The sequence below is a fragment of the Thamnophis sirtalis genome, unplaced genomic scaffold, assembly GCF_051295495.1.
Source record: "Thamnophis sirtalis isolate CommonGarterSnake01/CBP01778 unplaced genomic scaffold, rThaSir2_p1.2 scaffold_6, whole genome shotgun sequence".
In the NCBI taxonomy this organism is placed as follows: Eukaryota; Metazoa; Chordata; class Lepidosauria; order Squamata; family Natricidae; genus Thamnophis; species Thamnophis sirtalis.
The window spans coordinates 61,268,733-61,290,998 of record NW_028261386.1 but is presented as its reverse complement, the minus strand read 5'-3'; the positions used below and the strand labels follow the sequence as shown (position 1 = coordinate 61,290,998).

At 39.2% G+C, this 22,266-nt stretch overlaps 1 protein-coding gene across 1 annotated transcript; it reads left to right on the top strand.

Annotated features, from left to right (window-relative positions):
• Nucleotides 1-273: 273 nt before the first annotated feature.
• Nucleotides 274-8,130, top strand: CYP1B1 (cytochrome P450 family 1 subfamily B member 1). The gene is made up of 3 exons (XM_014076665.2): nucleotides 274-393; nucleotides 3,586-4,581; nucleotides 7,276-8,130. The coding sequence occupies exons 1-3, from the start codon at nucleotides 356-358 to the stop codon at nucleotides 7,880-7,882; spliced, it is 1,641 nt and encodes a 546-aa protein (XP_013932140.2). The 5' UTR covers nucleotides 274-355; the 3' UTR covers nucleotides 7,883-8,130.
• The last annotated feature ends 14,136 nt before the right edge of the window (nucleotides 8,131-22,266 follow it).

Genomic DNA, 22,266 nt, shown 5'->3' with positions numbered 1-22,266 from the left:
CTCGGGACACGGCGTGAGACGGAGCGTGGCCGCTTTCAACTCGCCAAAAAGATCCCTCTGTCTCTCTCCCTCCCTCCCTCCCTCTCTCTCTCACTTCTCTCTTTCTCCTCGCTCCACCTTTCTCGGCAGCGGCAGCGCAAGAGGTTTTGCCCGGGCGCCGAGCTAAACTGAGCTGCCGGTGTAACTCAGTGGACGCCAGCCGCCTCCTTGCACGATCAGGGTCTCTAAGCGACAGCAGCGGTGTAGATCGCCGGCATCCCCGGTCCCGGAAGACGGTCTTAAGCTGCTCTCCTCCATCCCAAGACCTCGAACCGCAACCACTTGTGCGGGCAGCTCCACCGTGGACGGAGGCATTATGACTCAGGGAGACCTGGGAGAAGCGTTAATTAACAGGTTAGTCCTGAGACGGAAAAGAGCTCCATCCCTTTGCGTTTTTAGAATGGGGTGATTCTTTTGTGGTTAATGTCAGCCTGTAATAGAGTCGTGGCGTTGATGAGATTATCTACCCGCGCACATCAAATGAGCGGCTAGGCTGTTTGTTTATTTACTTTCTGATTATTCCAATACTCAAGGCGGCTTATGAAGTAGAATAAAAACCAGAAGGGTATAGCAAAATTAATTTGCTCAAATAGAAATCAGAATCAGACATTAAAATATCAAACAAAAGCTTGGTAGTTTACTTTTACCATTTTCCAAAATACAGGTGTCTTCTTTCATTATGGTATAATACCATTGAAGGAAAAGTCTTCAATGGTAGAGGTCCCTTCCACAATAAATTGAGGGAACTTTCACATCCTTTTCTCCATAGCAACTCAAGCTGCTAACATGTATTCCTTAGAAATCTTAAAACTGCCTGTTGTCTTCCAGTGTCTCTTTGAGTTATAACTTTTGACTTTACAATGGAAAGTTAAAAACTCTATTTTTCTGAATTGGAATGTAGGTCCCAATATTCATATGATTTGCAATCAGCAGCTTTTGACTTCATGGGTAGACACTGAAACCTTGAGATATTCTACATCTTTAACTTGGAAACTTAATACTTGATTTTACTCTGTTCTCACAGTGACTTGCCAATAATTGTCTGTGCCATCAGGGTTTTTCCCCCAGTTAACCCATATTCTATAGCTATAAAAACTACACTGACCCAAAATACCGTTGTCTAGTTCATGGATGAGTGCATCACCAAATATTGTCAAGTTGCTGAATTCTCCACTTTTATGTTTTAAGTATGCTTAATCAACTATTGATTAGATTTCTGAATAAATTGTAGCAATCCTATTACAACTATAGCATCTTCTGTTGTTATTACTGGATTGCTGGATTCCTTGTTCAATGTATCTGATCAGAGGAAATCCAGCTGAAAAGTTACTGCCAAGTTAAAATTATTCAGTTCAGTTTAAATGTAACAATTAACTTCAGTGGTTAGTATCAAGATAAAAGGCTGCATCCTTCACAAATTATATGGGGAAAAAGTTGAAGTCAATCCCCCCCCCCAAAAAAATGTGAATTCACTTAGGACCAAATACTATTGAAACTGGTTTTTGTCTTCAACTATGGGTTAAATTGGGTTGCAAATTAGGATATTTTTACTCAAGTTAATTGCATGAGCTAGTTAAGGCAGGCAAAGTAGAAACATTTTATTACATTCAAGAATTCAGAAATGTGTGGTCATAGTGCTGTAGTTTTTCCTATTCTTCACTTACTACCCATCTATATGAATAGGGGGAGGGGAGTGTTTTGGCCTGCAAAAATCTGGAAAACCTCTAGATTGCAGTACTCAGCATTTTCTGAACCTCTCTGCTGCTATCTAAGTGTTATGGTATTTTTACAGTTCAGACATGTAGCTCCAGGCTTTCCTAAGGATTATCTTGATTGTCTATCCATCCCAACCTTTGTGTTAAGAAAATGAAGAGACAACAAGCAATATGGATACAATGCTGTTTGGATTCACAGCCAAATCCCCATTTGTGGGTGGTCTTGGAAACGTTACACTTTATCCTAAGACACTAAGTCATGACAATAAACAAAACCTGTAAAACACTTTGCATATACAGCAGCTCGGATTAGCTAAAACCAGTGGCATTAATTTGGGGGGTGGGGGGTGGAGAAGGGAAGTAGTTTGCTATCATCTATTATTTAACGAGATGGGTTTATTTTAAAATTAGCAAGTTAGAACAGAGACTTAATAATGAGATTCAAGTTCAGTAGAACCCCCCCCCCCCAAGTTCAGTGAAATGACTTTTCATACATCTTATGTATGGATCTAAAACATTATTGACTAGTTTGTAGCTTACTATGCTATGCATTCAATTCAGGTAACATAGTTTTAGTGTATTATGCAAACTAGGGAACAAATCCCTATCAAATGAACCTTAGTATGTTGTGAGAACCCAGCCCTTTTAGGAGAGATCTCCGTTCCTTGCTATATATTTTTATTGTGCTGTTTTGTATTCAGATGTGGCTTATTAAAAGCAGAAACGTGAAAATTATCATTTCACTTTATATAGTGTCATTGAACTGGTAGAACTCTATCGAACTGGAAAGAGACAGAGAGAGACAGAGAGGGGAGGGAGAGAGAGGTTTATAGTACAAATTCTTCAGCATGCAAGTGTGTTGCTCTTATGAAGCTGAATTAAGAACTAGGTTTTTTTTTGTTAGATACCCAGTGCACTTCACTCTGTGCACCTGAAAGAAAAGTTGTTTCCTATAGCCAAAGAGGAATTCACAAATTTCACAGATAAGGCAGCCTCTTTATGTGGCATGGGTGGTGGTGACTATAGAACTGGAAAGAGACAGAGAGGGAGGGAGAGGGCGAGAGAGAGGGAGAGGGAGGGAGGGAGGGAGGGAGGGGAAGAGAGAGGTTTACAGCACAAATTCTTCAGCATGCAAGTGAGTTGCTTTTATGAAGCTGAATTAAGAACTAGGTTTTTTTTTGTTAGATAGCCAGTGCATTTCACTCTGTGCACCTGAAAGAAAAGTTGCTTCCTACAGCCAAACAGGAATTCACAAATTTCACAGATAAGGCAGCCTCTTTATGTGGCATGGGTGGTGGTGATGATCAAAAAAGTCAAGATGGCAGCTATTACTGTGCAATTGAAGCCTCACCTCTTTTGATAAATATTGCACACACCTTGACCTTTTGGGCCCCATTTCCCTCCACCCATGGAGCCCTCCCCCACCCCCACTATCCTTATTTCTAAGTACCTATAACTAGTAATGCAACTGACCAGAAAAACGCAAGAGATTATAGATTTTGGAAACATGCAATACATAATTGAAAGCCAGCACGTGACAGTTTATTAACAGTCTCTAATTATATTCTGTCTGTGGACTCCTTGCTCTAAGCTTCAGAGGAGAGACTGGAGGTCGAAGTATCTTCACACAGGAGTTGAAATTCTTTGGGATACAGATAGACCAAGTGTACAAAGTGGAGTCAGTGATTTTTAAGGCGATGCAATAATGTCGCCACCCATATCTGGTGTACGCATTTGCAAGCTGGCACTGAAAACCAGCACCAGCGGCTGGTGCAACACGTTTTGACCCATAGAAGCGCTTCTAAGGCAGACCCTTTTTTTTCCTCCGCAGCGCGCGCTCTCGAGGGCTGGAAGAAGCGCTCCGGGCCGGTGTTCCGCCAATGCAAGACTTGTTGCTCCTGCTCCTCTCGCTGCTGCTCGCCTTCCAGGCGGTGAAATTTCTGGTCTTCAAGTGGTCGCGACGGAGGAGGCTGGAACCGCCGGGCCCCTTCCCGTGGCCCCTTCTAGGCAACGCCGCTCAATTGGGCCGCGCTCCTCACCTAGCTTTCGGGCGCCTGGCGGCTACCTACGGCAGCGTTTTTCAGCTGCGCCTCGGGAGATGGCCAGTAGTAGTGCTGAGCGGCGAGCGCGCCATCCGCGAGGCCCTCATCCGCCAAGGGGCCGCCTTCGCGGGTAGGCCTCCTTTCCCGTCTTTTCAGCTGGTATCCGGCGGACGCAGCTTGGCCTTCGGAAGCTACTCCGAGCTGTGGAAACTCCAGCGGCGCTTGGCGCACTCGACCTTGCGCGCTTTTTCGGCGCGCCGCCTCCTGGAGCAGCCCTTGCTGGCTGAGGCGCGCACTGTGGTCCGTCTCCTGGTGAGCGCTTGCGCCGGCGGCGCCTTCGTAGATCCGTCCCGGAGCCTGGGGGTGGCCGTGGCTAACGTCATGAGCGCGCTCTGTTTCGGCCGCCGCTATAGCCATGCTGACGTCGAGTTCCGGCGGCTGGTGGGTCGAAACGAGCAGTTCGGGCGCACGGTGGGCGCCGGGAGCGTGGTCGACGTGCTGCCCTGGCTGCAGCGCTTTCCCAATCCGGTGCGCTCAGCCTTCCGCGCTTTTCGCGCCCTCAATCACGAGTTCTACAGCTTCGTCCGCCAGAAGTTTCTCTGGCATCGCAACAGCCTCCGGCCGGGAGACCCTCTACGCGACCTGATGGACGCCTTCATCCGCCTGCAGCAAACGCAGCCTGGCTTGCCTCTGGAGCACGTGCCGGCTACCGTCACGGACATCTTCGGCGCCAGCCAGGACACTCTCTCTACCGCCCTTCAGTGGCTCTTGATCTTCCTCATCAGGTGAGCTGTTTGGCAGGAGACTGGGAGGAGATATTGTGCGCAGCGCGCGCGCGGTTAGAAATATTAGGTACCAGTGTAAGAAACTCTATTGAGATTCTCAGATATCCAGGTCATGGTTCCCCCAAATGTGCTTTTTCAAGAGGCAGCTGGACTTTCCGTTTTTTTCTTCCAAGACGTCCTTCCCTTCCAGTCAGAACTGAAGAAGCTTCTTGGATGAGAAGCTAAACCTCTTCAAAGAAAAACCAGAAAATCCAGTTGCCTCTTGAAAAAGCACCTTTGGAACAGTATAAGAAACATCAGTAAAAAACGGTCCAAGGGACTTAACTCAGCTGGAGAGGCTAAAATCCATGAAAGCAGCCAAAAATAAAAAATTGAAGGAGATCCTGTTTGAATGCATTAGGGTTCATGGTTCATCCCTGCATCCCAACCATGATCCTGATTTGGACCCTACTGTGCCTTTTAAACATGCGTTAAGTATATCTCCCCTATGGTATCTACGTTTGAGGTAAACTATGATTTCTGGACAGCAGAAAAAGTTGCTGAATATTTAATGAGAATTTGGAAATATTCGGAGTAAGAAGACTTGACATTATGAAAGATTTTGAAGTCTTGCAAGATTATGCTTTTTTTTTTTTAAAGAGAGGGAGGATGATATCACACAAATTTGCACGATGGTCTCTGATATAGAACCTGCACTGGTGCTAAGCAAAAACTTAAGTTTCCCATTTATTCCCATACCACCTGCTCAGATAGTCTTAGAGGGTTTCTGAATCATTTGGAGCAAATGTGGGAAGGAGGGAAATGTGTGCAAATACTGCCTCCTTCCTATGCCCCCCTTGGCTTTTTGTGAAAGCAAAAAACTAGATGTATGTATTTATTTGTACCCCATATTTATTATTTTTACAAATAACTCAAGGTGGCAAACATATCCAACCTATCTTCCTCCTCCTATTTTTCCCATAGCAACAAACTGTGAGGTGGGTTGGGCTGAGACAGAGTGATTGGCCCAAGGGCACACAACTGGATTTCATGCCTAAGTGGGACTAGAACTCTCAGTCTCCCCTTTTCTAGCCTGGTACCTTAATCACTAGACCAAACTGGCCAAGGACTCATAATTTAAACAAGCTTTTTATATCTTCCCATGTACCAGAGAATATTTCAGTATTTTAAGGAAATTAAGCAATCTAATATTAGTCAATACTATTGCAGGCTGACATAATCTTGAATGATGAAGATTTCAGCTGTTCAAGTGGCAATTATTTTTAATGAACGTTGTTTGTTTTCATCTCTCTCTCCCACCAGATTATAGGAAAAAAAGGGTTATGAGATCATTTCTGTTTGAAATTTGCAGTTATCAATTCAGGAGAAAGAATGGATTTCCATGGTTTGCTCTTCATTAAGATGAGTCTCCAATGAAACTTGTATTCTCAGAGATCATTTTTTTTAGAACAAATAATAGCTCTTCCTTGGATCTTTGGTTAGGTTAAGAAAAACCAACTGACAGTTGTAATGCTGTTGGTAGATGACAAATAGAAAATCTTTGTTGCAGCCTTTAATGCATATTTTTATTTATAAGCTGCCCTTCCATATGGAAACATGGCAGTTTAAAAAAGGAATCAAGATCATAACAGAAAATCAGAACCCTTAGAAATAATAATCCTCAAAATTGTCAAAATCTTCAAACTGATTGTAACCAGAGTTAGTATTAAAAATAAGCATAATGACAGATCTTAATTTAAGTACCGGTAATTTTCATTTTTTTCCAATTTTGTTCAAGAGTCTGGATTTCTAGTGGGCATTATTATTATCTGTTCCCAACAATGTGGAGTCACAGCTGCCAGTTCTTTACCTGGTGTTTGCTTTCATATGCATCGAGTTCTTCCCAAGAATTTAGGATATTATAATATATCAACATGGTATATTTGTGGATCCAAGTGGTGTAGTTGACAGAAGAAATTGTGTCAGTGCAAAGATGAAAGCTAGCTGGGTAACTTTGGTCCAGTCACTTTTAGTCCAATTCACCTCACAGGTGTTGTGGGGAAAATAGGAGATAAAAGGAGTATTAGGTGTGTTTGCCACCTTATTTGTTATAAAGTAATAAAGGCAGGATAAAAATATAAAAAAGAAACTTTTAGTAGGAGTCCTGTTTCAGTCAAATTCAATCAAAATATTACAGTGGGCATTGTTTTAAAGAATAAAGAATAGATGTTCAGCTATCTTTTCTTTAACTTGCCTATTGTCATATATTTTCTGTTAGAACTGTGTAAAATTGTTGGGAATGGAGTGGTTGGTCAGTTCCCTGTATGTCATGATTTTCAACATAATATGTCCATCTGTAAAACTATTGGAGAATGATACTAATTTTATACTCATTTGGGAAAATGAACATGAAAGAAAGAGAATATATCTGTGAATCTCTCTAGCAAGATACTTATATAAAGTGTAAAAAAAAAAGTTGACAGCCATCTCCAAAATGGCAAGGCCCAATTACTGTACATCAGAACTGCATTTGCAAGGGAAAACACATAGTCACAAGAGATTCATATATATCTTCCCCTTTCCTGCCAGTTGTGCCCCCTCACCTGGTATTGTCTTCGTATGTTGCTAGTAGCATAGATTTGCCTAGATAATATCTGCTTTCAGAGAGTTGAAGAAAGTGTTTTAAAAACAATTGCTGCTGCTGTTTTTAACCAGGTATCCAGAGGTGCAAACTAAACTGCAAGAAGAAATAGACAAAGTTGTTGGCCGGAACCGTCTGCCCTGTGCTGAGGATCAGCCCCATTTGCCTTCTGTCATGGCTTTCCTATATGAATCTATGCGTTTCAGTAGCTTTGTGCCAGTTACCATTCCTCATTCCACCACAGCCGATTCCATCTTGATGGGCTACCACATTCCCAAAGACACCGTGGTCTTCATCAATCAGTGGTCAGTGAACCATGACCCAGTGAAATGGCCTGCTCCAGAAGTTTTCAATCCAACAAGATTCCTGGATGAGAATGGATTCCTGAACAAGGACCTTGCTAGTAGTGTGCTGATTTTTTCAGTGGGCAAACGAAGGTGCATTGGAGAGGAGTTATCCAAAGTGCAACTCTTTCTCTTTACTGCCATCTTGGTCCACCAGTGCAATTTCACTGCTAATCCAAAGGAAGATTCTAAAATGGATTTCACTTATGGCTTGACTGTTAAACCAAAGCCATTCACACTTAGTGTCACACTTCGAGACAGCATGGATTTGCTGGATAATGCTGTCCAGGGACTTCAGCCAGAAAATGCATCTGAAAATTGCTTGTTTAATACATGAATGCTCAGGTTTGAATCTTGTCTATAAAGCTGTGTAAGGATTGTGTTTCTCCCCTCTTTAAAAAAAAATACTTAGAAATACAATGTATTCTGGAGAAATGCTAGCAAGAAACGAAGTAAGACAATATATGAATAAGCATGGTGTGGTTTGCAAACTGATGTTTTATTTACTTCAGCAAATCTTGTCAACCCCTCTCCATAGTGTGAATTTAATCATTAGTTTGCTTCCCTAATTACACTTTGGCATTCCTATACTGGCCATCCACATGATTCCCTCATTACACAGTTTCTGTATTTTTTTTGTGTGTGTGTTTTTAATCTTTTAAGGGAGTGGTATATTTCTCTAACAACATTCTATCCAGAAAAAATATTTAATGCTGAAGACCAATTAATAATCAATAGATTATAAAATAGTACGTACTGTCAAGATAATGCAAACAAGCAACTGGGTTTCAGATGGCCAATTAGATGACTTTTCCACCAACAGTAGAATTGTCAAATTCATTGTGTTAGGTGACAAATAGAAAAAAAAAATATAGGAAATTGGTTTCTGTAATTGACTGTCTTCTAGGTGTTAAGACTCTCAGAATTCTCAATATTTTGGTTTCAAATGGTAAGAACAATGCATATTACTCCTAGAGGATACTCATCTGAAACCTTAAATATCAACTCTGCTTTTTTAAAGAACCTACAGTCACCTACAAATGGTGCATTGACATTTGCTAAAGCAGCTCTGTAATATATTGCCATAGGCTCGTAGTTGTATTCCTAGTGTTCAACAAATGTTGAAATTCAAATAGGATTTTTTTATTTTTGTTGCTCATAGGGTGTCTTTAAAAAAAATCAGAAATGCACTTCACATTATCTTAACTAAATGTGTGCATTGCACTGCACATGCATAACATATTGATAAGAGATGATACATTTAGTAATGTGAATTATTTTCCCCCTCTAATACATGCTTTGGAGGTATTCCACATAATCGGATATTATTTGTAGTTAAAGTCAGCATTTATAAATAAGTTAATTTAGCTGGCTGACTTTAGTTAAATGCTTTCTTAAGAAGTGCATTTCTTTTCAGAAATAGAATGTTCTGTCCTTGATCAAAGTATACTTAGAAATAATAGAATAAAATAAAATGGATTGTTTATGTTTTAAACTAGTTGAATAGGAAGTTGAAAGCTCTGTGAATTTTGTTGATGAAATTAGTGATTTACTAACGAGAGGTAAAAAGTTCAAAGTTGTGATTTTTCATTTAAAAAGATTCTTAGTATATATAAAAAAAGTAACAGCATACAGTCATTCTGTATGTTGTATACAGTTTGAGAAATGGAAGATTGGGATGCCCAGACCCCTTTGAGTTGACTATTCTCCATTGAACCCATGTGAATTTGTCACTGTCAACATTTTCCAGATCATCTAAGCCAAACCACCACAAACTATCTCTTCTCCAGAGACAACCTGAGAACTGAACATGGCAGCTTGGAAGTTGCCTAGGTTGGAAAAGGCTGTCCTCAGACTTTACCTTCCAAACTGAGAATTCTATGTATATGTAAATTACTATTTGAAACAATAGCACTCGTTTTAAGAAAATGGAGATTGGGGAGGGGGACAACACATCATGTTTCTGATTTCCCACAGTTGTATTCCAGTTTTATCCACACCTACATAACCTTTTGGCTTGTGCTAATTTTCAGAAGCTCCAAGTAGCCAATGGTAATAGATGCAAAAAGAACACGAAGTACCACAAGTTGCCTATCCCAGGTAAAGATTCTCATGCTGTATTGCCAAACAATGTTCTGGATTACTTTAAAGGTTTAATATAAAGTCTTATCAGGGCAATCTGACAAGTATCAAATTTAATTCTGAGTAAAACACCCACAGCAAATAACAATTTGCTTGCTTCTGTTTTTAGATATCATATATAGAGCACTATCCTCAAACCTGCTAAAACATCCGGTTGTATACATTGGAAAATGAAACAATGGGTTTATGATTTCCAGTGCCTTATATTGGCCTTCCTCATGCTGATCCCCTGGGTAGGTGTTAGATTCAACTTCCATAATACTCTGCCAGCATGGCCTTTGATCCTACTGGGATGTTAGTTCAATCCCTGAAAGGCATCCTACTGTATTCTAGAAAGCCATATTGTGTAATCCTGCAGCTGTATAGATCAATGCATTTGCCTGTGCATTCTATTTCTGAAATTCAAAATAGCAATAAATTCATGCATTCCTATACTGAAGAATTCTTAATTTCATACTTAACTTTGAGAGAGAAAGCACAGAGTTTAAAAACAAATTTAGAAAGGTGATATCAATTATTTCATAATCTACAACAAATAAAATTTATTCTTACAGAACTTAGCCTGCTCCTGTGAAACCCTCTGTATGATTATAAACATATTAATCTCAGGTCAAGATAGGATTGAACATAGGGTAATATTTTTGTTATGTAAAGAAGGTTTGTAACTCTGTGTTGTGTATGTTTATGAATATACATATATATTACAGAATGTAATATTTCAACATAGGTAATTCTCATTGACTTTCTTTTAACAAATGTTGACTATAATTTTGTTTTTTCAACTTCCTCAAGACCTTTAAAATATATCAGACTGATAATACAGTATATATGTCAACAGAACTCAGTTATATAAATCACTTTTAAAGTGTTTAAATCCTATTTGTACTTGATCCAATATGCATAATGGTCAATTCAAATCTGGGTTGATCAGCAGGACAAGAGGTTTAGTTTTCTGAGATTTCAGACTCATGCTGGAGCCCATCCTCATGGAACTTCTCTCTCACCAGAATGTGTCACAATACAGTAATGTGTCACATTCTGATAGAGAGAGGTTCCCTGAGGATGGGCACCATTATGAGTCCAAAAGCTCAGAAGATTAAACCTCTGGTCCTGGTGACCAGCCCAGACTGGATCCTGCAACATTATCCTGGGACACATATTTGCCTTCATATATTTGCCTTCCTTCGTAATGGTCACTTCATTTGAAAGCCAGTAGATCTGGGTGGTTTTTTTAAAAGATGGACCATTAATTACCCAAACTATTACTCTTTTTTCCTCTATTCCAATTACTTTGCACTTAATATAATTTTAAAAAGTGTATCGCTTTAGATTGTCCTGAACTTTATTATTGTGGCTAGGGGCAGGCAACATGGAGTCACTCTTAGTGTCCATCAGGGTGTTATGGTTTGTACTACCTAACTTATTTCTTTTCTAATTTGTTTTATTTTAAAAAAATGAATGGACTGCTGGAATGGCAGACAAGAAAATGCCAGTCTTCTGAAAATATTTCTAAATATACTACAAGAACTCTTAAAAATAAAAACGTGGGGTTGTAATCCAATGCTTTATTTAGATATGTGCCCACCTGCCCAGACAAAAAGCTTCAAATGAAATCTGGGGATGATTAAAATGCATGCTGGGTGTTACAGGAAATAGCTGGGAACATCTTTCCATTGGTATCTTTAATTTTCTTGTTTTATAAGAGTGGGCAGAACATACTCCTAACATTCCAAATATGTACATCCACCCACAAAATTTGCCTTGACCTCTTCTAGAAGCTGTGTTGTTTTTCACAACAGAACATATATATTTTTCCTCACCTTCAAAAGTGGGAAATTTAAGTACTTTTCTTAAGACTTCATACATTTGTTCTTATAAAATGAAGGAGAGCAAGCATTAGTTGTATTCTGTGTTTAATCATTGCATAATGTTGGAAATTTCTGGCTTTAGAAAACTGAATGTAGCTTCTGTGATTGCTTGCTTGCCTGAACTTTGTCCTTTCTTTGATAATCAACACATTTTCAGCATCATCCTGACCCTGTTGCTGGCCACTTTGATATGGTTCTGTAACTTCGTTTCATTTTTGCTTATTAACCTAGCGTAAATCCCCCCCATCTTAGCTGGGTGCCTTGGCCCTTTTCTTACCAAGTACAGTTTGTTCCTTATTCTCTACCTCCTGTTCATCTACAAAATCATAATCTTTTGTACTTTGAAACTTAGCAGAGAAAGATTGTTTTGGCTTGTTTGATTTGGGTTTAAGAATCAGCAAAAGCTTTGAATCACCTTTGTGGAAGGTAACCCTGGGATTACATTTAGGGCAGCCAGGCCCAGGGTTTAACGCTAATGCCTTTTGGTGGTAAAATATTCTGAATATTTTATCTAATGTCCTGTAGAATCAGTTGCCTTTTATATTTTATGGGGATTACAAAGAGATTAGCCTTCTAATTTTATACATATTTTATTATAAAACACATTCATTTACAGTTTATCCTGTAAAAAGTAAAATTCTGATTTTATTTTATATTACTTCCTGATAATAGTTTATACTAACCTTGAATCTTTAGATGTACCTGGGTGTTGGTGTTTCTCCTTTCTTCTAACTTCTTAGCTACAATCTCAGTGGGAGGTTCTGGATACTTTCTTTGTTTATGTTGTATTCATCTTGAAAGAAAATGATTGTTCCTGTGTTTGTACCATGTTAATTATATGTATTATTAATCTGGCTTGATCACGCATATTGTTCCAATATGATCGTGTATAAAGAGAATGGGAGTCTGTAACTCTCATATGTCCTTAATCAGTAGATGGTCTATGGGTAGATGTGTTTGGGGATGATGTGTTTTAGATAAGTTATTGTTGGACTACCTAGAGAAATCTTCCTAACCTTCATTATTGTATTATATGTTTGTTATCCATAATTATTTGTAACAAGGAACCTAAGTACCATCCTCCACAGAAAATAAATTTCTATATTGTTAAACAGTATAGTTTTAATAAAGAAACCTGAATTGTTTATTTCCACTTGTGTATAACTTGCAAATATATGTAGCAGTCCCATCTGTTTCCTGAAGTTGTTATTGGTGCATTGGTACATAATAAGGAGACCACAATGCTATTGCAGAATAGTAGTTTGGCTGCCTGTTGTTTGGCTACAGCTCTGTTGTAGGACACACTCATGTGCTTCCCAAGGTGCAGCGCAGTAGGTCAAGCTGGCTTCACATCAGAAAGAAATACGAGCTCCTTTTCCTGCAACATCATCCTAGGTCCAGTTCCTTGCCAGAGCTGCCTTATAAATCAGCAACGCAACCGGGAAGATTCCTGAAGTGATAGTTTCTGGCTTAGACCACAGTTGATAGACAGTTAATAGGGAAACTGATGATTGAATTTAATTCCTACAGAAGCAAACATATAATGATGCCAGCATAAACTTGGTGAACTCAACACATAGACTTTTGCTAGAAAAATATAAGCATTTAATGACCCTTAGAAAATGATAGGCAAGTAAGATGCTCATTAATTCTTTTGATCAAGGTATTTCAGTATCAGTTCTAGCTCTTTAATTCATCTCGTCTCCTTAGTTTTTGTCTTAAGTCTATCGCTTATAATAATCACATTTGGGTCGAAGAAGGAGGCTGTCAAGATTGAACCACTTTGATTCTTTCAAACCAAATGTGTTTCAACCTGCCAATGAACTGGGGGGAAGGAAAGGGGGAAATGGAATGCTGAGAATGTATGGGGAGACCATGAGAATACGGAAATCATCAAGGTGTTGATGGTGTTAGAGAAAGAGAAGGACTGTTCCCATAACAAATTGATGTCTCATAATTGGAAAATGTGGTCACCCAGGGGTGGGAAGAAGGGGAAGTTATTATTTAACTAGGCAAGCATTTGCACGGGAAAACCAGAGCTGGTTTTGTATCTTCAGTATCAATATGATGTATCCAATAAAGTTTTACTTTTGGGAATACAAAAACAAGAAGTTTTACCTGAATACTCCCATTTTATGTTCCCACAATTTTTCTTGAATCCTTAATGAAACCTAATGCTTTTGGAATATTATGCAAAATTAAAATTGCCAATATGGAGGAGCCAAAGGAGAAATCAGGTATTGATGAATGATGCAAGCTCTGCAAATATATTTAATTCGCAAAAACATCAATCAGTTTTAGTTTCTGGACTTGTAGAAGTATGTGTTTAATTTTTCATGTATAGTAGATTTTCCCCTTACTTGTAGATTTTGGATTGGACTTCAGATGATTGATTAGTTTTAGTTCAACCAAAACAATATAATTGAAGATTAGTATCTTTTCCAAGATAACCTCTCAAGTGGAAAGGAAGCTTTGTTTGAGAGATTTCTCTAAAGTCTGGGCTTCCTTCCGGTTGCTGAGTTTCAGTCAAGTTGAACAGCCTCATTCTGAAACCTTGGCTCATGTTGCTGCTTGTTCCTAGACAGCTCTGCATTGGCCTCATCAGCTTCTGACAGAAGTAAGAAGCAGACTTCTGAATCCGTAATCCAAAACATTGTGCCTTCTGGGTAAACTTTTCAAGGGATGCAAGAATAAAAGAAAATATGGATCCACCAACCACCATTTTCTGTTCAATGCATCATTTCTCTTAAAGGTAAAGGTTCCCCCTTGCACATAGTCGTTCCCGACTCTAGCGGGCGGTGCTCATCTCCGTTTCAAATCTGAAGAGCCAGCACTGTCCGAAGACATCTCCGTGGTCTTGTGGCTGGCATGACTAAATGCCGAAGGCGCACAGAATGCTGTTACCTTCCCACCAAAGGTGGTCCCTATTTTTCTACTTGCATTTTTACGTGCTTTCGATCTTCTAGGTTGGCAGAAGCTGGGACAAATAACAGGAGTTCATTCCATTATGCAGGGCTAAGGATTCGAACTGCCAAAGTGCCAATCTTTTTGATTGACAAGATTAGCGTCTTAACCACTGAGCCACCGCGTCCCTCTTTATTTCTCTTAGGTATCCCCATTGAGCATCCTGTACATTGTTTCCAAGTCATATTTTTGAAGTGCATGACAAGAAGGCTTGAAGCATAGTCAACCACAGAGTGATTCATTCAGTCTCCTGAGGGAAAAACTAGCATACAACAGATACTGAGTCTCGGTATTGTTATACTGAAAAAGATATGAAAAATGGGAAGAGCTAAGTGTAAAGTGATTACAATCAGTGTGGTGTTAAGGCATCAGGCTAGAGACTAGAAAACCATGAGTTCTAGCCTGCTTTAGGCACAGAACCAGTCACTGTATCTCAGCCCCAGTAAGAAGACAAGAGCCATAATGTGAAGACACACACAAACACACACACCCCCCCCACACACGTAAGCAACATTGTATGAAAGAAGCTAATGAAATAATGAAAGAAAATTCTGAAAAACAAACTGGTCATCAGTGTTGTGAGGTAGCACAAAAACAAGATGGTGAAATTTGTTCTGACTACATAGCTAGTCATTACTCCTCCTTCTTAATGTGGCAACCAAATAATATTGCCTGAATAATTTACTGCAGGGGTAAATTAAGATCCAATGACTGATGAATCATGCTAGTGGAAAGATATAAGTGAAACACCCACCTTTATCGTTCTCCACAAAAAGTCCTAATCTAACCCCTTTCTCTAGAAAAGCTGATGCTGTGTTATCAATAGGAAATAGAACAGATACCCTTGTTTACTACTTGCATGGTCCTAATCTACCTATAAGTGCTAGCGCTAAATTAGGATTACTAGCAGAATTGGTAAACCAGGATGTCTGTACAGCACTTTACAGTGGTTCTTGACTACCTCCTTTCATTGGAACAGTAGCTTTATGTGAGTTGGAGAAAATGGTAGACCAAGCCTTCTCTAAAGTGACTTGCCTGTCAGATCTGTGTAAAACCAGGACAACCTGTCTGTAAGGATCTTTGTTCATCCACATTTAACAAGTAGAGCATTTCTCTCTCTCTAATTATCTTGCTGCTCTTCCCACACTCCTTATGTAATATAAGCCATCACCATAAACAAAAATGGCTGCAGGGGGAAGTCAGTAATGACCAGAGAAGCACGGAATGATTGCAAAAAACAAAAACAGCCAATAGGAGGTGGCCAGATCCCAGTCCCATCTGGATCATCACCATGGTCACCATCACCACAACAAAGAAACATGCAGCTAAGCATGTGTTGTTTCAGAAGGAGATGGAAAACACTACTTCTACTCTGGATCAGAAAAAGTCCAAAATTAGCTGGGCTCAGCTACATATGTGTTAGAGATGAGAGAAAGGCTGTAGCATGAAGATGTATTCTTAGTAGTTAGGGAGATATCTTTGTGCCAAAGTTAGGGGGAATGTGTGCTGAAAATTTGGGATTCTTGAAGAATTTATCATTTGACCAGAGGCAAAACCAATGTGAAAATCTCTTTTTTAAAACCAATTTTGCAGAGCTGAGCTACAAAACCCTGATGACCTCTAGATGGGTGCCAGTAGCTAAATTAATATATCTAAATATTATACATTTAAATCAGGCATGAAATCATCTTATCTTCACTACTGGTTCAGCGCTTCGCTTGCACGTGGCGCTTTTGCGCAGAGTGTCCATGATGACGTCTGGCTGAGTGGGGGGACCCTCCCGCCAACGCCACTACCAGTTCGCCCGAACTGGGGTGAACGGGCAGAATACCACCTCTGATTTAAATATATTAACTCCAATGTGAAATGTTGTCATTTGGTGGACATTTGGATTTTTGCCGTCCAGATCTTTACCCCAACACTTTTAAGTGTTATATCTTGTATACAAAAACAATGCCGCCCAGCCATAAACATTTCACTTTATGTCTTGCTTTTGGAAAAGGAAAAGAATATAATTTATTTTCCATTAAATTAATTCCATTAAATTAAGCAAGTGGTTGAAAAATGCAGAAATGGCTTCCTAGCTAAGTAGAGACTTACTGTAAATCTGGATCGCTACTCCTATTTTGAGCAAATATACCCCATAACTGCAGATTTTTTTGTCATTTGCTATTTTGTTGCTTAAAGCTATAATAAAAACTATGAATCCCATCCAAATTTCTTAACAATCTTGAACTCAGCAGTGACCATACAGAAAGATCTTCCTGAGTTTTACATGCTGCCATATATTCATTACTTTATCTGAATTCCTTCCACTTTTTTCTCAGAAGAGATTTTTTTGGCAGCTCACAACTGATTAACAATTGTAGAACATCATTAAAATAGCAGCAAGCAGGAACAAAAAAACAAAACAAAACCGAACTGCAATTAAAAAGCAATTCTGAAACCTGATTAATTTGATCAAACAACAATAACAATCCCAATGTTCTTTTTAAAAAGGAAAGCATTATAAATCTTCCGAAAGGCCATTAAGGAAGGGAAAAAACATGGAAGGGGCTCTAAAATCTAAGTCCAGCCATTGGAACAACCTTCCACCTCAACGCCAAAAAACATATTCCTGGCATTGCTGCAAGCCTTCCAAACATGAGCTCAAAAGCAGTAAGTGCATATGTTGAAAGAAAATTTCCACTACATCCTGATCTTAAACCAGGGATGTTTAGTGGCCAAGGGTCACACTTAAGAGGCAGTGGGGAAGATCAGTGGTTGAATGGGTAATGATACATAATAGGTGAAGCCTTTTTTGTTGTATCAGTGGAGCTGAGTGAGTTTCTTCTAGCTGTTATTGTGGGGAGTCTTGGATGATTTGTTTGTTGTTGCTTTTTACTATTAAGCAGTCATCGGCAAATCCTTTCAATCCAGGAGCCTTCTTCAGTTAGCTTTGTAGCAGGGATGGGTTCCTGCCAGTTCTAATCTCCTCTATAGAAGAGGTTCCACAAATCTACAGTGCCGTTTAGAACTGGTTCCAGCTCCCTCCCCCCGCCCGTCTGCACATCATCAAGATGAAGAGGGAGAGGAGGAATTCTGGGAGTTGAAGTCCAAAAGTCTTAAAGCTGTCAAGTTTGAACACCCCTGGGGTTTTTTCCTAAAGGGTTAGGGGTGCAAAGGTTTTGTAACTTGACAGCTTTAAGACTTGCACACTTCAATGCCAGAGTTCCTGAGCCAACATTTTGGTTGCTAAGCAAGAGTGTTATTAAGTGAGTTTCACCACATTTTACAAGTTGGCCACACCCACCCAATCACATGTCTGACAAGCCACTCCCACTCAGTCACATGTCTGGCAAGCCACTCTCACCTGGTCACATGGCTGGCAAGCCACTCCCACACGGACACATGGCCAGCAAGCCACTCCCACAAAGCAGGCCACACCTACAGAAGAGATTCTAAAAAAATTTGAAACCCACCACTGCTTTGTAGGTGCTTCTGATATGAATACAGACAGAATACTAAGTAGATTTTAGGTTTGACAAGTCTTGTACAGTATATCTCCTGTGGGATGTATCTATTTATCCTAAGTTTTATATACATCTCTTGTGCTAAAATAATGTGGATTTGTTTGTTTGTCAGTAGCCACATTCTAAAATGGATAGAAGGCACCCAAGACAGTAGTAGGGATTACAAAAACAAGAAAAAGAAAAGGCTAGGCCAATGGGTGGAAAGAAGAGAATATAAGAGAAGTGGAGTTCCTGAGAGACTAAAAGAAAATGGTTGAAAGAAGGAAAGAAGAAAAAGGATTTACTAGTAGAATAGAATGAAATATGGTAATATTGCCTATGGAACATAGCTAAGATAATGTGAGGGAAACAGATTAATACTATTAATTGTGAATAATTAACTAAGTGAAATGTTTACTATAAAAAAATTAAATTTGAGGATATATGTTATCAATAGTAAAACAGAATAATAGATGGAAATGAAATGTTAAATTTGATTAACTTGGAGGGGAAAATAATGATAATGTTTATATATTAAGAAGAAATCAAAGTTAAGCTGGAAAATATGGAAAGAAAGTAAGATGGCTGAAATTTGAAATGGAAATATGATGTAAAATGAACTATGTATAAGAGAAGATGTAAAGGGGGAAAACCCAGGCAACACTTTGTTTATAAAAGAAGTTTTAAATATGGAACAAAAATTTTAAAAACTTTGTTTCAAAAAGACAGTAGTAGGGATGGCCCTCTCATTTCTAACCTTGAAGGTGTTAAAGGGCACTATCCAGCATTTTGAATAATCCCTGAAGTCAAAATGGAATATAGTGCAATTAGTCACATGTTCAAACACAAACTCTGTGACCAACCTAAGAAACACATTCTGGATCAGTATGTATCAGCTGCCAAATTTTCTCCTGCATCAGTCTTGCCTCAGAATACACTGCAGCAATCCAGACACACTTCCAGGGTTATCAATGTAATGGATAGGAGCTATGTAGTTATTCAATTCCCAGTATTTCTGCCTTGGCACAATGTCATATCTCTAGGCAGTCTACATATCAAATAATAGAAAAGCAGTAAGCATTGTAACATCCTAAAAATAGTGAAATTTAAAATAACCCATTGCCATTTGACTAGGGAGTAAAGTATAGATATTATTATCCATAATTATTGAGAATAGCACACTACTCTTGAGAAGGTTGGGAAACAGTAGGTGTTGAAGAGTCAAAGGTAGCACATGGCAGCTATTACAAAAACATAACCCAGAAAAGAAACACTCTGCCTGGCTTTGAGGTTTCTATTATAGTCAATATCAATAAAGCAGACTTCTAGTATTTCTTCTAGTTTAATCTATGTTGAAGATGTGACATCAGTCTTTAAATCTGGACAGATATTTCCTTTTCCTCCCTCTTAAACACATGAAAATCAGTGTAGGCCAATCTTGAGTTTCTTCATCATCCCTTCCTGTCTTTCCAGGCTAAACTGATCACTAATATAAGGTCTAGACCAGTGGTTCACAACCTTCCCAATGCCCTTTAATACAGTTCCTCATGATGTGGTGACCCCCAACCATAAAATTGGTATCTCAGTTCCTAAGACCATCGAAAATATGTGTTTTCCAATGGTTTTAGGCGACCCCTGTGAAAGAACCCCAAAGGGGTCCCGACCCATAGGTTGAGAACCACTGGTCTAGACTCTAGTTGGATGGAGCCTATTTCAAAGAATGGGGTTGCAGCATAGCATCAATTCTCACTCCTTCCACCTGCTGAATTGAGGAAATTCAGAATATTTCCCTAACTGCTAGAAGAGGCAGGCTGACCAGTGTTACTAGAGATGAGACAATCCCATTCCCCATGGGGGCTTTGTTAGTTGTGGGGGTCACCACAACATAGCACCTTGAATTGTACTCAGAAATGCATTGGAAGGTAGAGGCACTAATAATATTAATAGGATCTTGATGCAATATTTGTATTAATGAATAGGGAGAGAACCTATAGCAAGTGCTTTACTTTATCCATCATCCATCCATCCATCTTTTCTAATGGCAATATATAATGGCAGGAATTACTTGTCACAAGTAATCAGTCAGGCTTCCCTGGAGTGAAATGAACTGGCAAGTTGTTCATGAGGTTTCACATGTTTCTGTTTTGTGCTGTAATGGAAACCATCTGTATTGCTTGGCCTGGCTTTTCTGCAAACACAAATGCTGCTGTAATTGAGAGTGCAGGGAGGGAAGGCATTCACTGATACACAGGAAAAAATAAGGAGGTTTGATCCTTTGGCTGGAGTACTATTGAAAATGTCCTTGAGACTGAAGTATTAGCAAACAGCTACCTTAGTTTCTGTGTTGATTGGGACTAGCAAGGCCTGAAACCACTTCAGTGTGAAATCGTCTCCACAATATAAGGGACTCTTTGTAATGTTGCCCTGTCCAAATGACTTGAGCACTTCCCAGGGATGTCACTTCTGCCAGATTTTCTGAACTGGGTTATGACATAATTTCAGCAGTCTTGTGCTTTTGGGTGGGCCTCAATTCTCTTTGATCCTTTTTGAATGGTACGTTCCAGCGGTACTGATTAAGAAGCAGATTAGAGGGGAGGAAAAACAGTGGAAGACTGGAACAGAGAGGCAGCATCAGAAAGGAAATTTAGCATTTATTTGTTTTGATTATTTTCTTGGGAGGGCAGTTGGTTTTATTATGAAGATAAAAAAATGACAGAAAAGATCCTTGAAGCAATCCAGTAACTTGGCCAATTATTGTTTTCTGCAGGGTTTTAGATGGGCAGAATATTTGCTTCCCTCCCCACTGAAAAGAATTTGAGACAAATTTTCAGCTTCATAGAAAGACAGGGTACACTGGGCACTGTATGAGTTTGCCCCTATAGCTAAACCATCTCTTCCACTACTCCTACTCTGTTTCCGAGTTGAAGGATACATACCTGAGGTTGTAAGTCAGCTGAAGGACTGCAAGTTCTTAATAGCAATAGTCTTATATCGCAATGCAAAATGCATGTGCATCAATTATAGACGTAGGAATGAAAAATGAAGGTGCTTAAATTATTCTTGTGTGATGGCCACACAATCTACTGCATATTTTCATATTAGAATTCTACTCTTTTGATTATCTAACTTTATAAGCAGCCTAAAGAGACTGGCAATTAAAAAAATATTCTATCACTGCAAAATTAAAATAATCGTCCGTAACTTCTGAGTGCATCTTGCCAAACTGAGAATTGTTGCATTAATACATGTTTTTGTATATCTGACAGAGCAGATTGCATTCGTGTCATGTAACTTTTCTTTGCCAAAGGTTCATTAAAAGCACAAAATTCAGATTTAATACAGCCTGCTTTGCACCAAGTGTAAATATTGCAAGTTATAAGCTTCAGTTCCTTTTATTGCCTCTTTTTCTGAAAAGACTTTTGACATGCAGCTAATTATACACATCATTCATAAATTTCTGAATATTTACATGTTCCACAGGGAGATCACTCTCTCCCCCCTCTTCTCGTTGGAGAGATGGAGAAAGAAGAAGAGCTGGACTTTGCTGAAATGAAGTTTCTCAATCTCTCATCTAGCAAGGTGGAAATATTGCTGTGACACAGATAGATTACTGCAACAAATGGAGTTAAATCATGGAGGAGAACTGGAGCAAAGCTTGGCCTTCATCACACTTTGACCAACCTCTACCATGCTGCTTTATCTTCTATCCAATTTAAGAACATCTGATGTCAGAAGGAGTTAGCCTCTGGTGATGAGAGTGTATTAAGAAATTGGAACCCACACTCTTTGGAGCCCTGTCTCTTGGATAGTACATTCTACATTTGAAAACACCCTAAATTTATATAAAACATATGTGATAGGACAAATAATTCAGCAGCAGCATCCTAACTTTGCCATCTCGGGGTATTTTTTTAGCGTAGGTAGACATTAGAACATAGTGGAATAATCCAGATGGCCATTTTGCCATGCTTTCCTCCTATCCCGAAGCATCGTATTATTCCCATTCCGTGTCCTAAATGGATTTCTGAATTTATTTATTTTTGTATAGTATTGTCAACCTATCTATCTAACAACCACTTATGTGTCAGAAAGCTTTCTCTTGACTGATGTCATGCAACCTCTTTCTTCTGCAGTATTGGATGGTAAATACAAAAGTACCATTGTCTGAAAGGTTTTGCCCCTTATAATTTGGAGAGGTAAAAACTACAGAACAACACAATCAAACACTGTAAGAGACTTCTAACAAAGTAAATAGG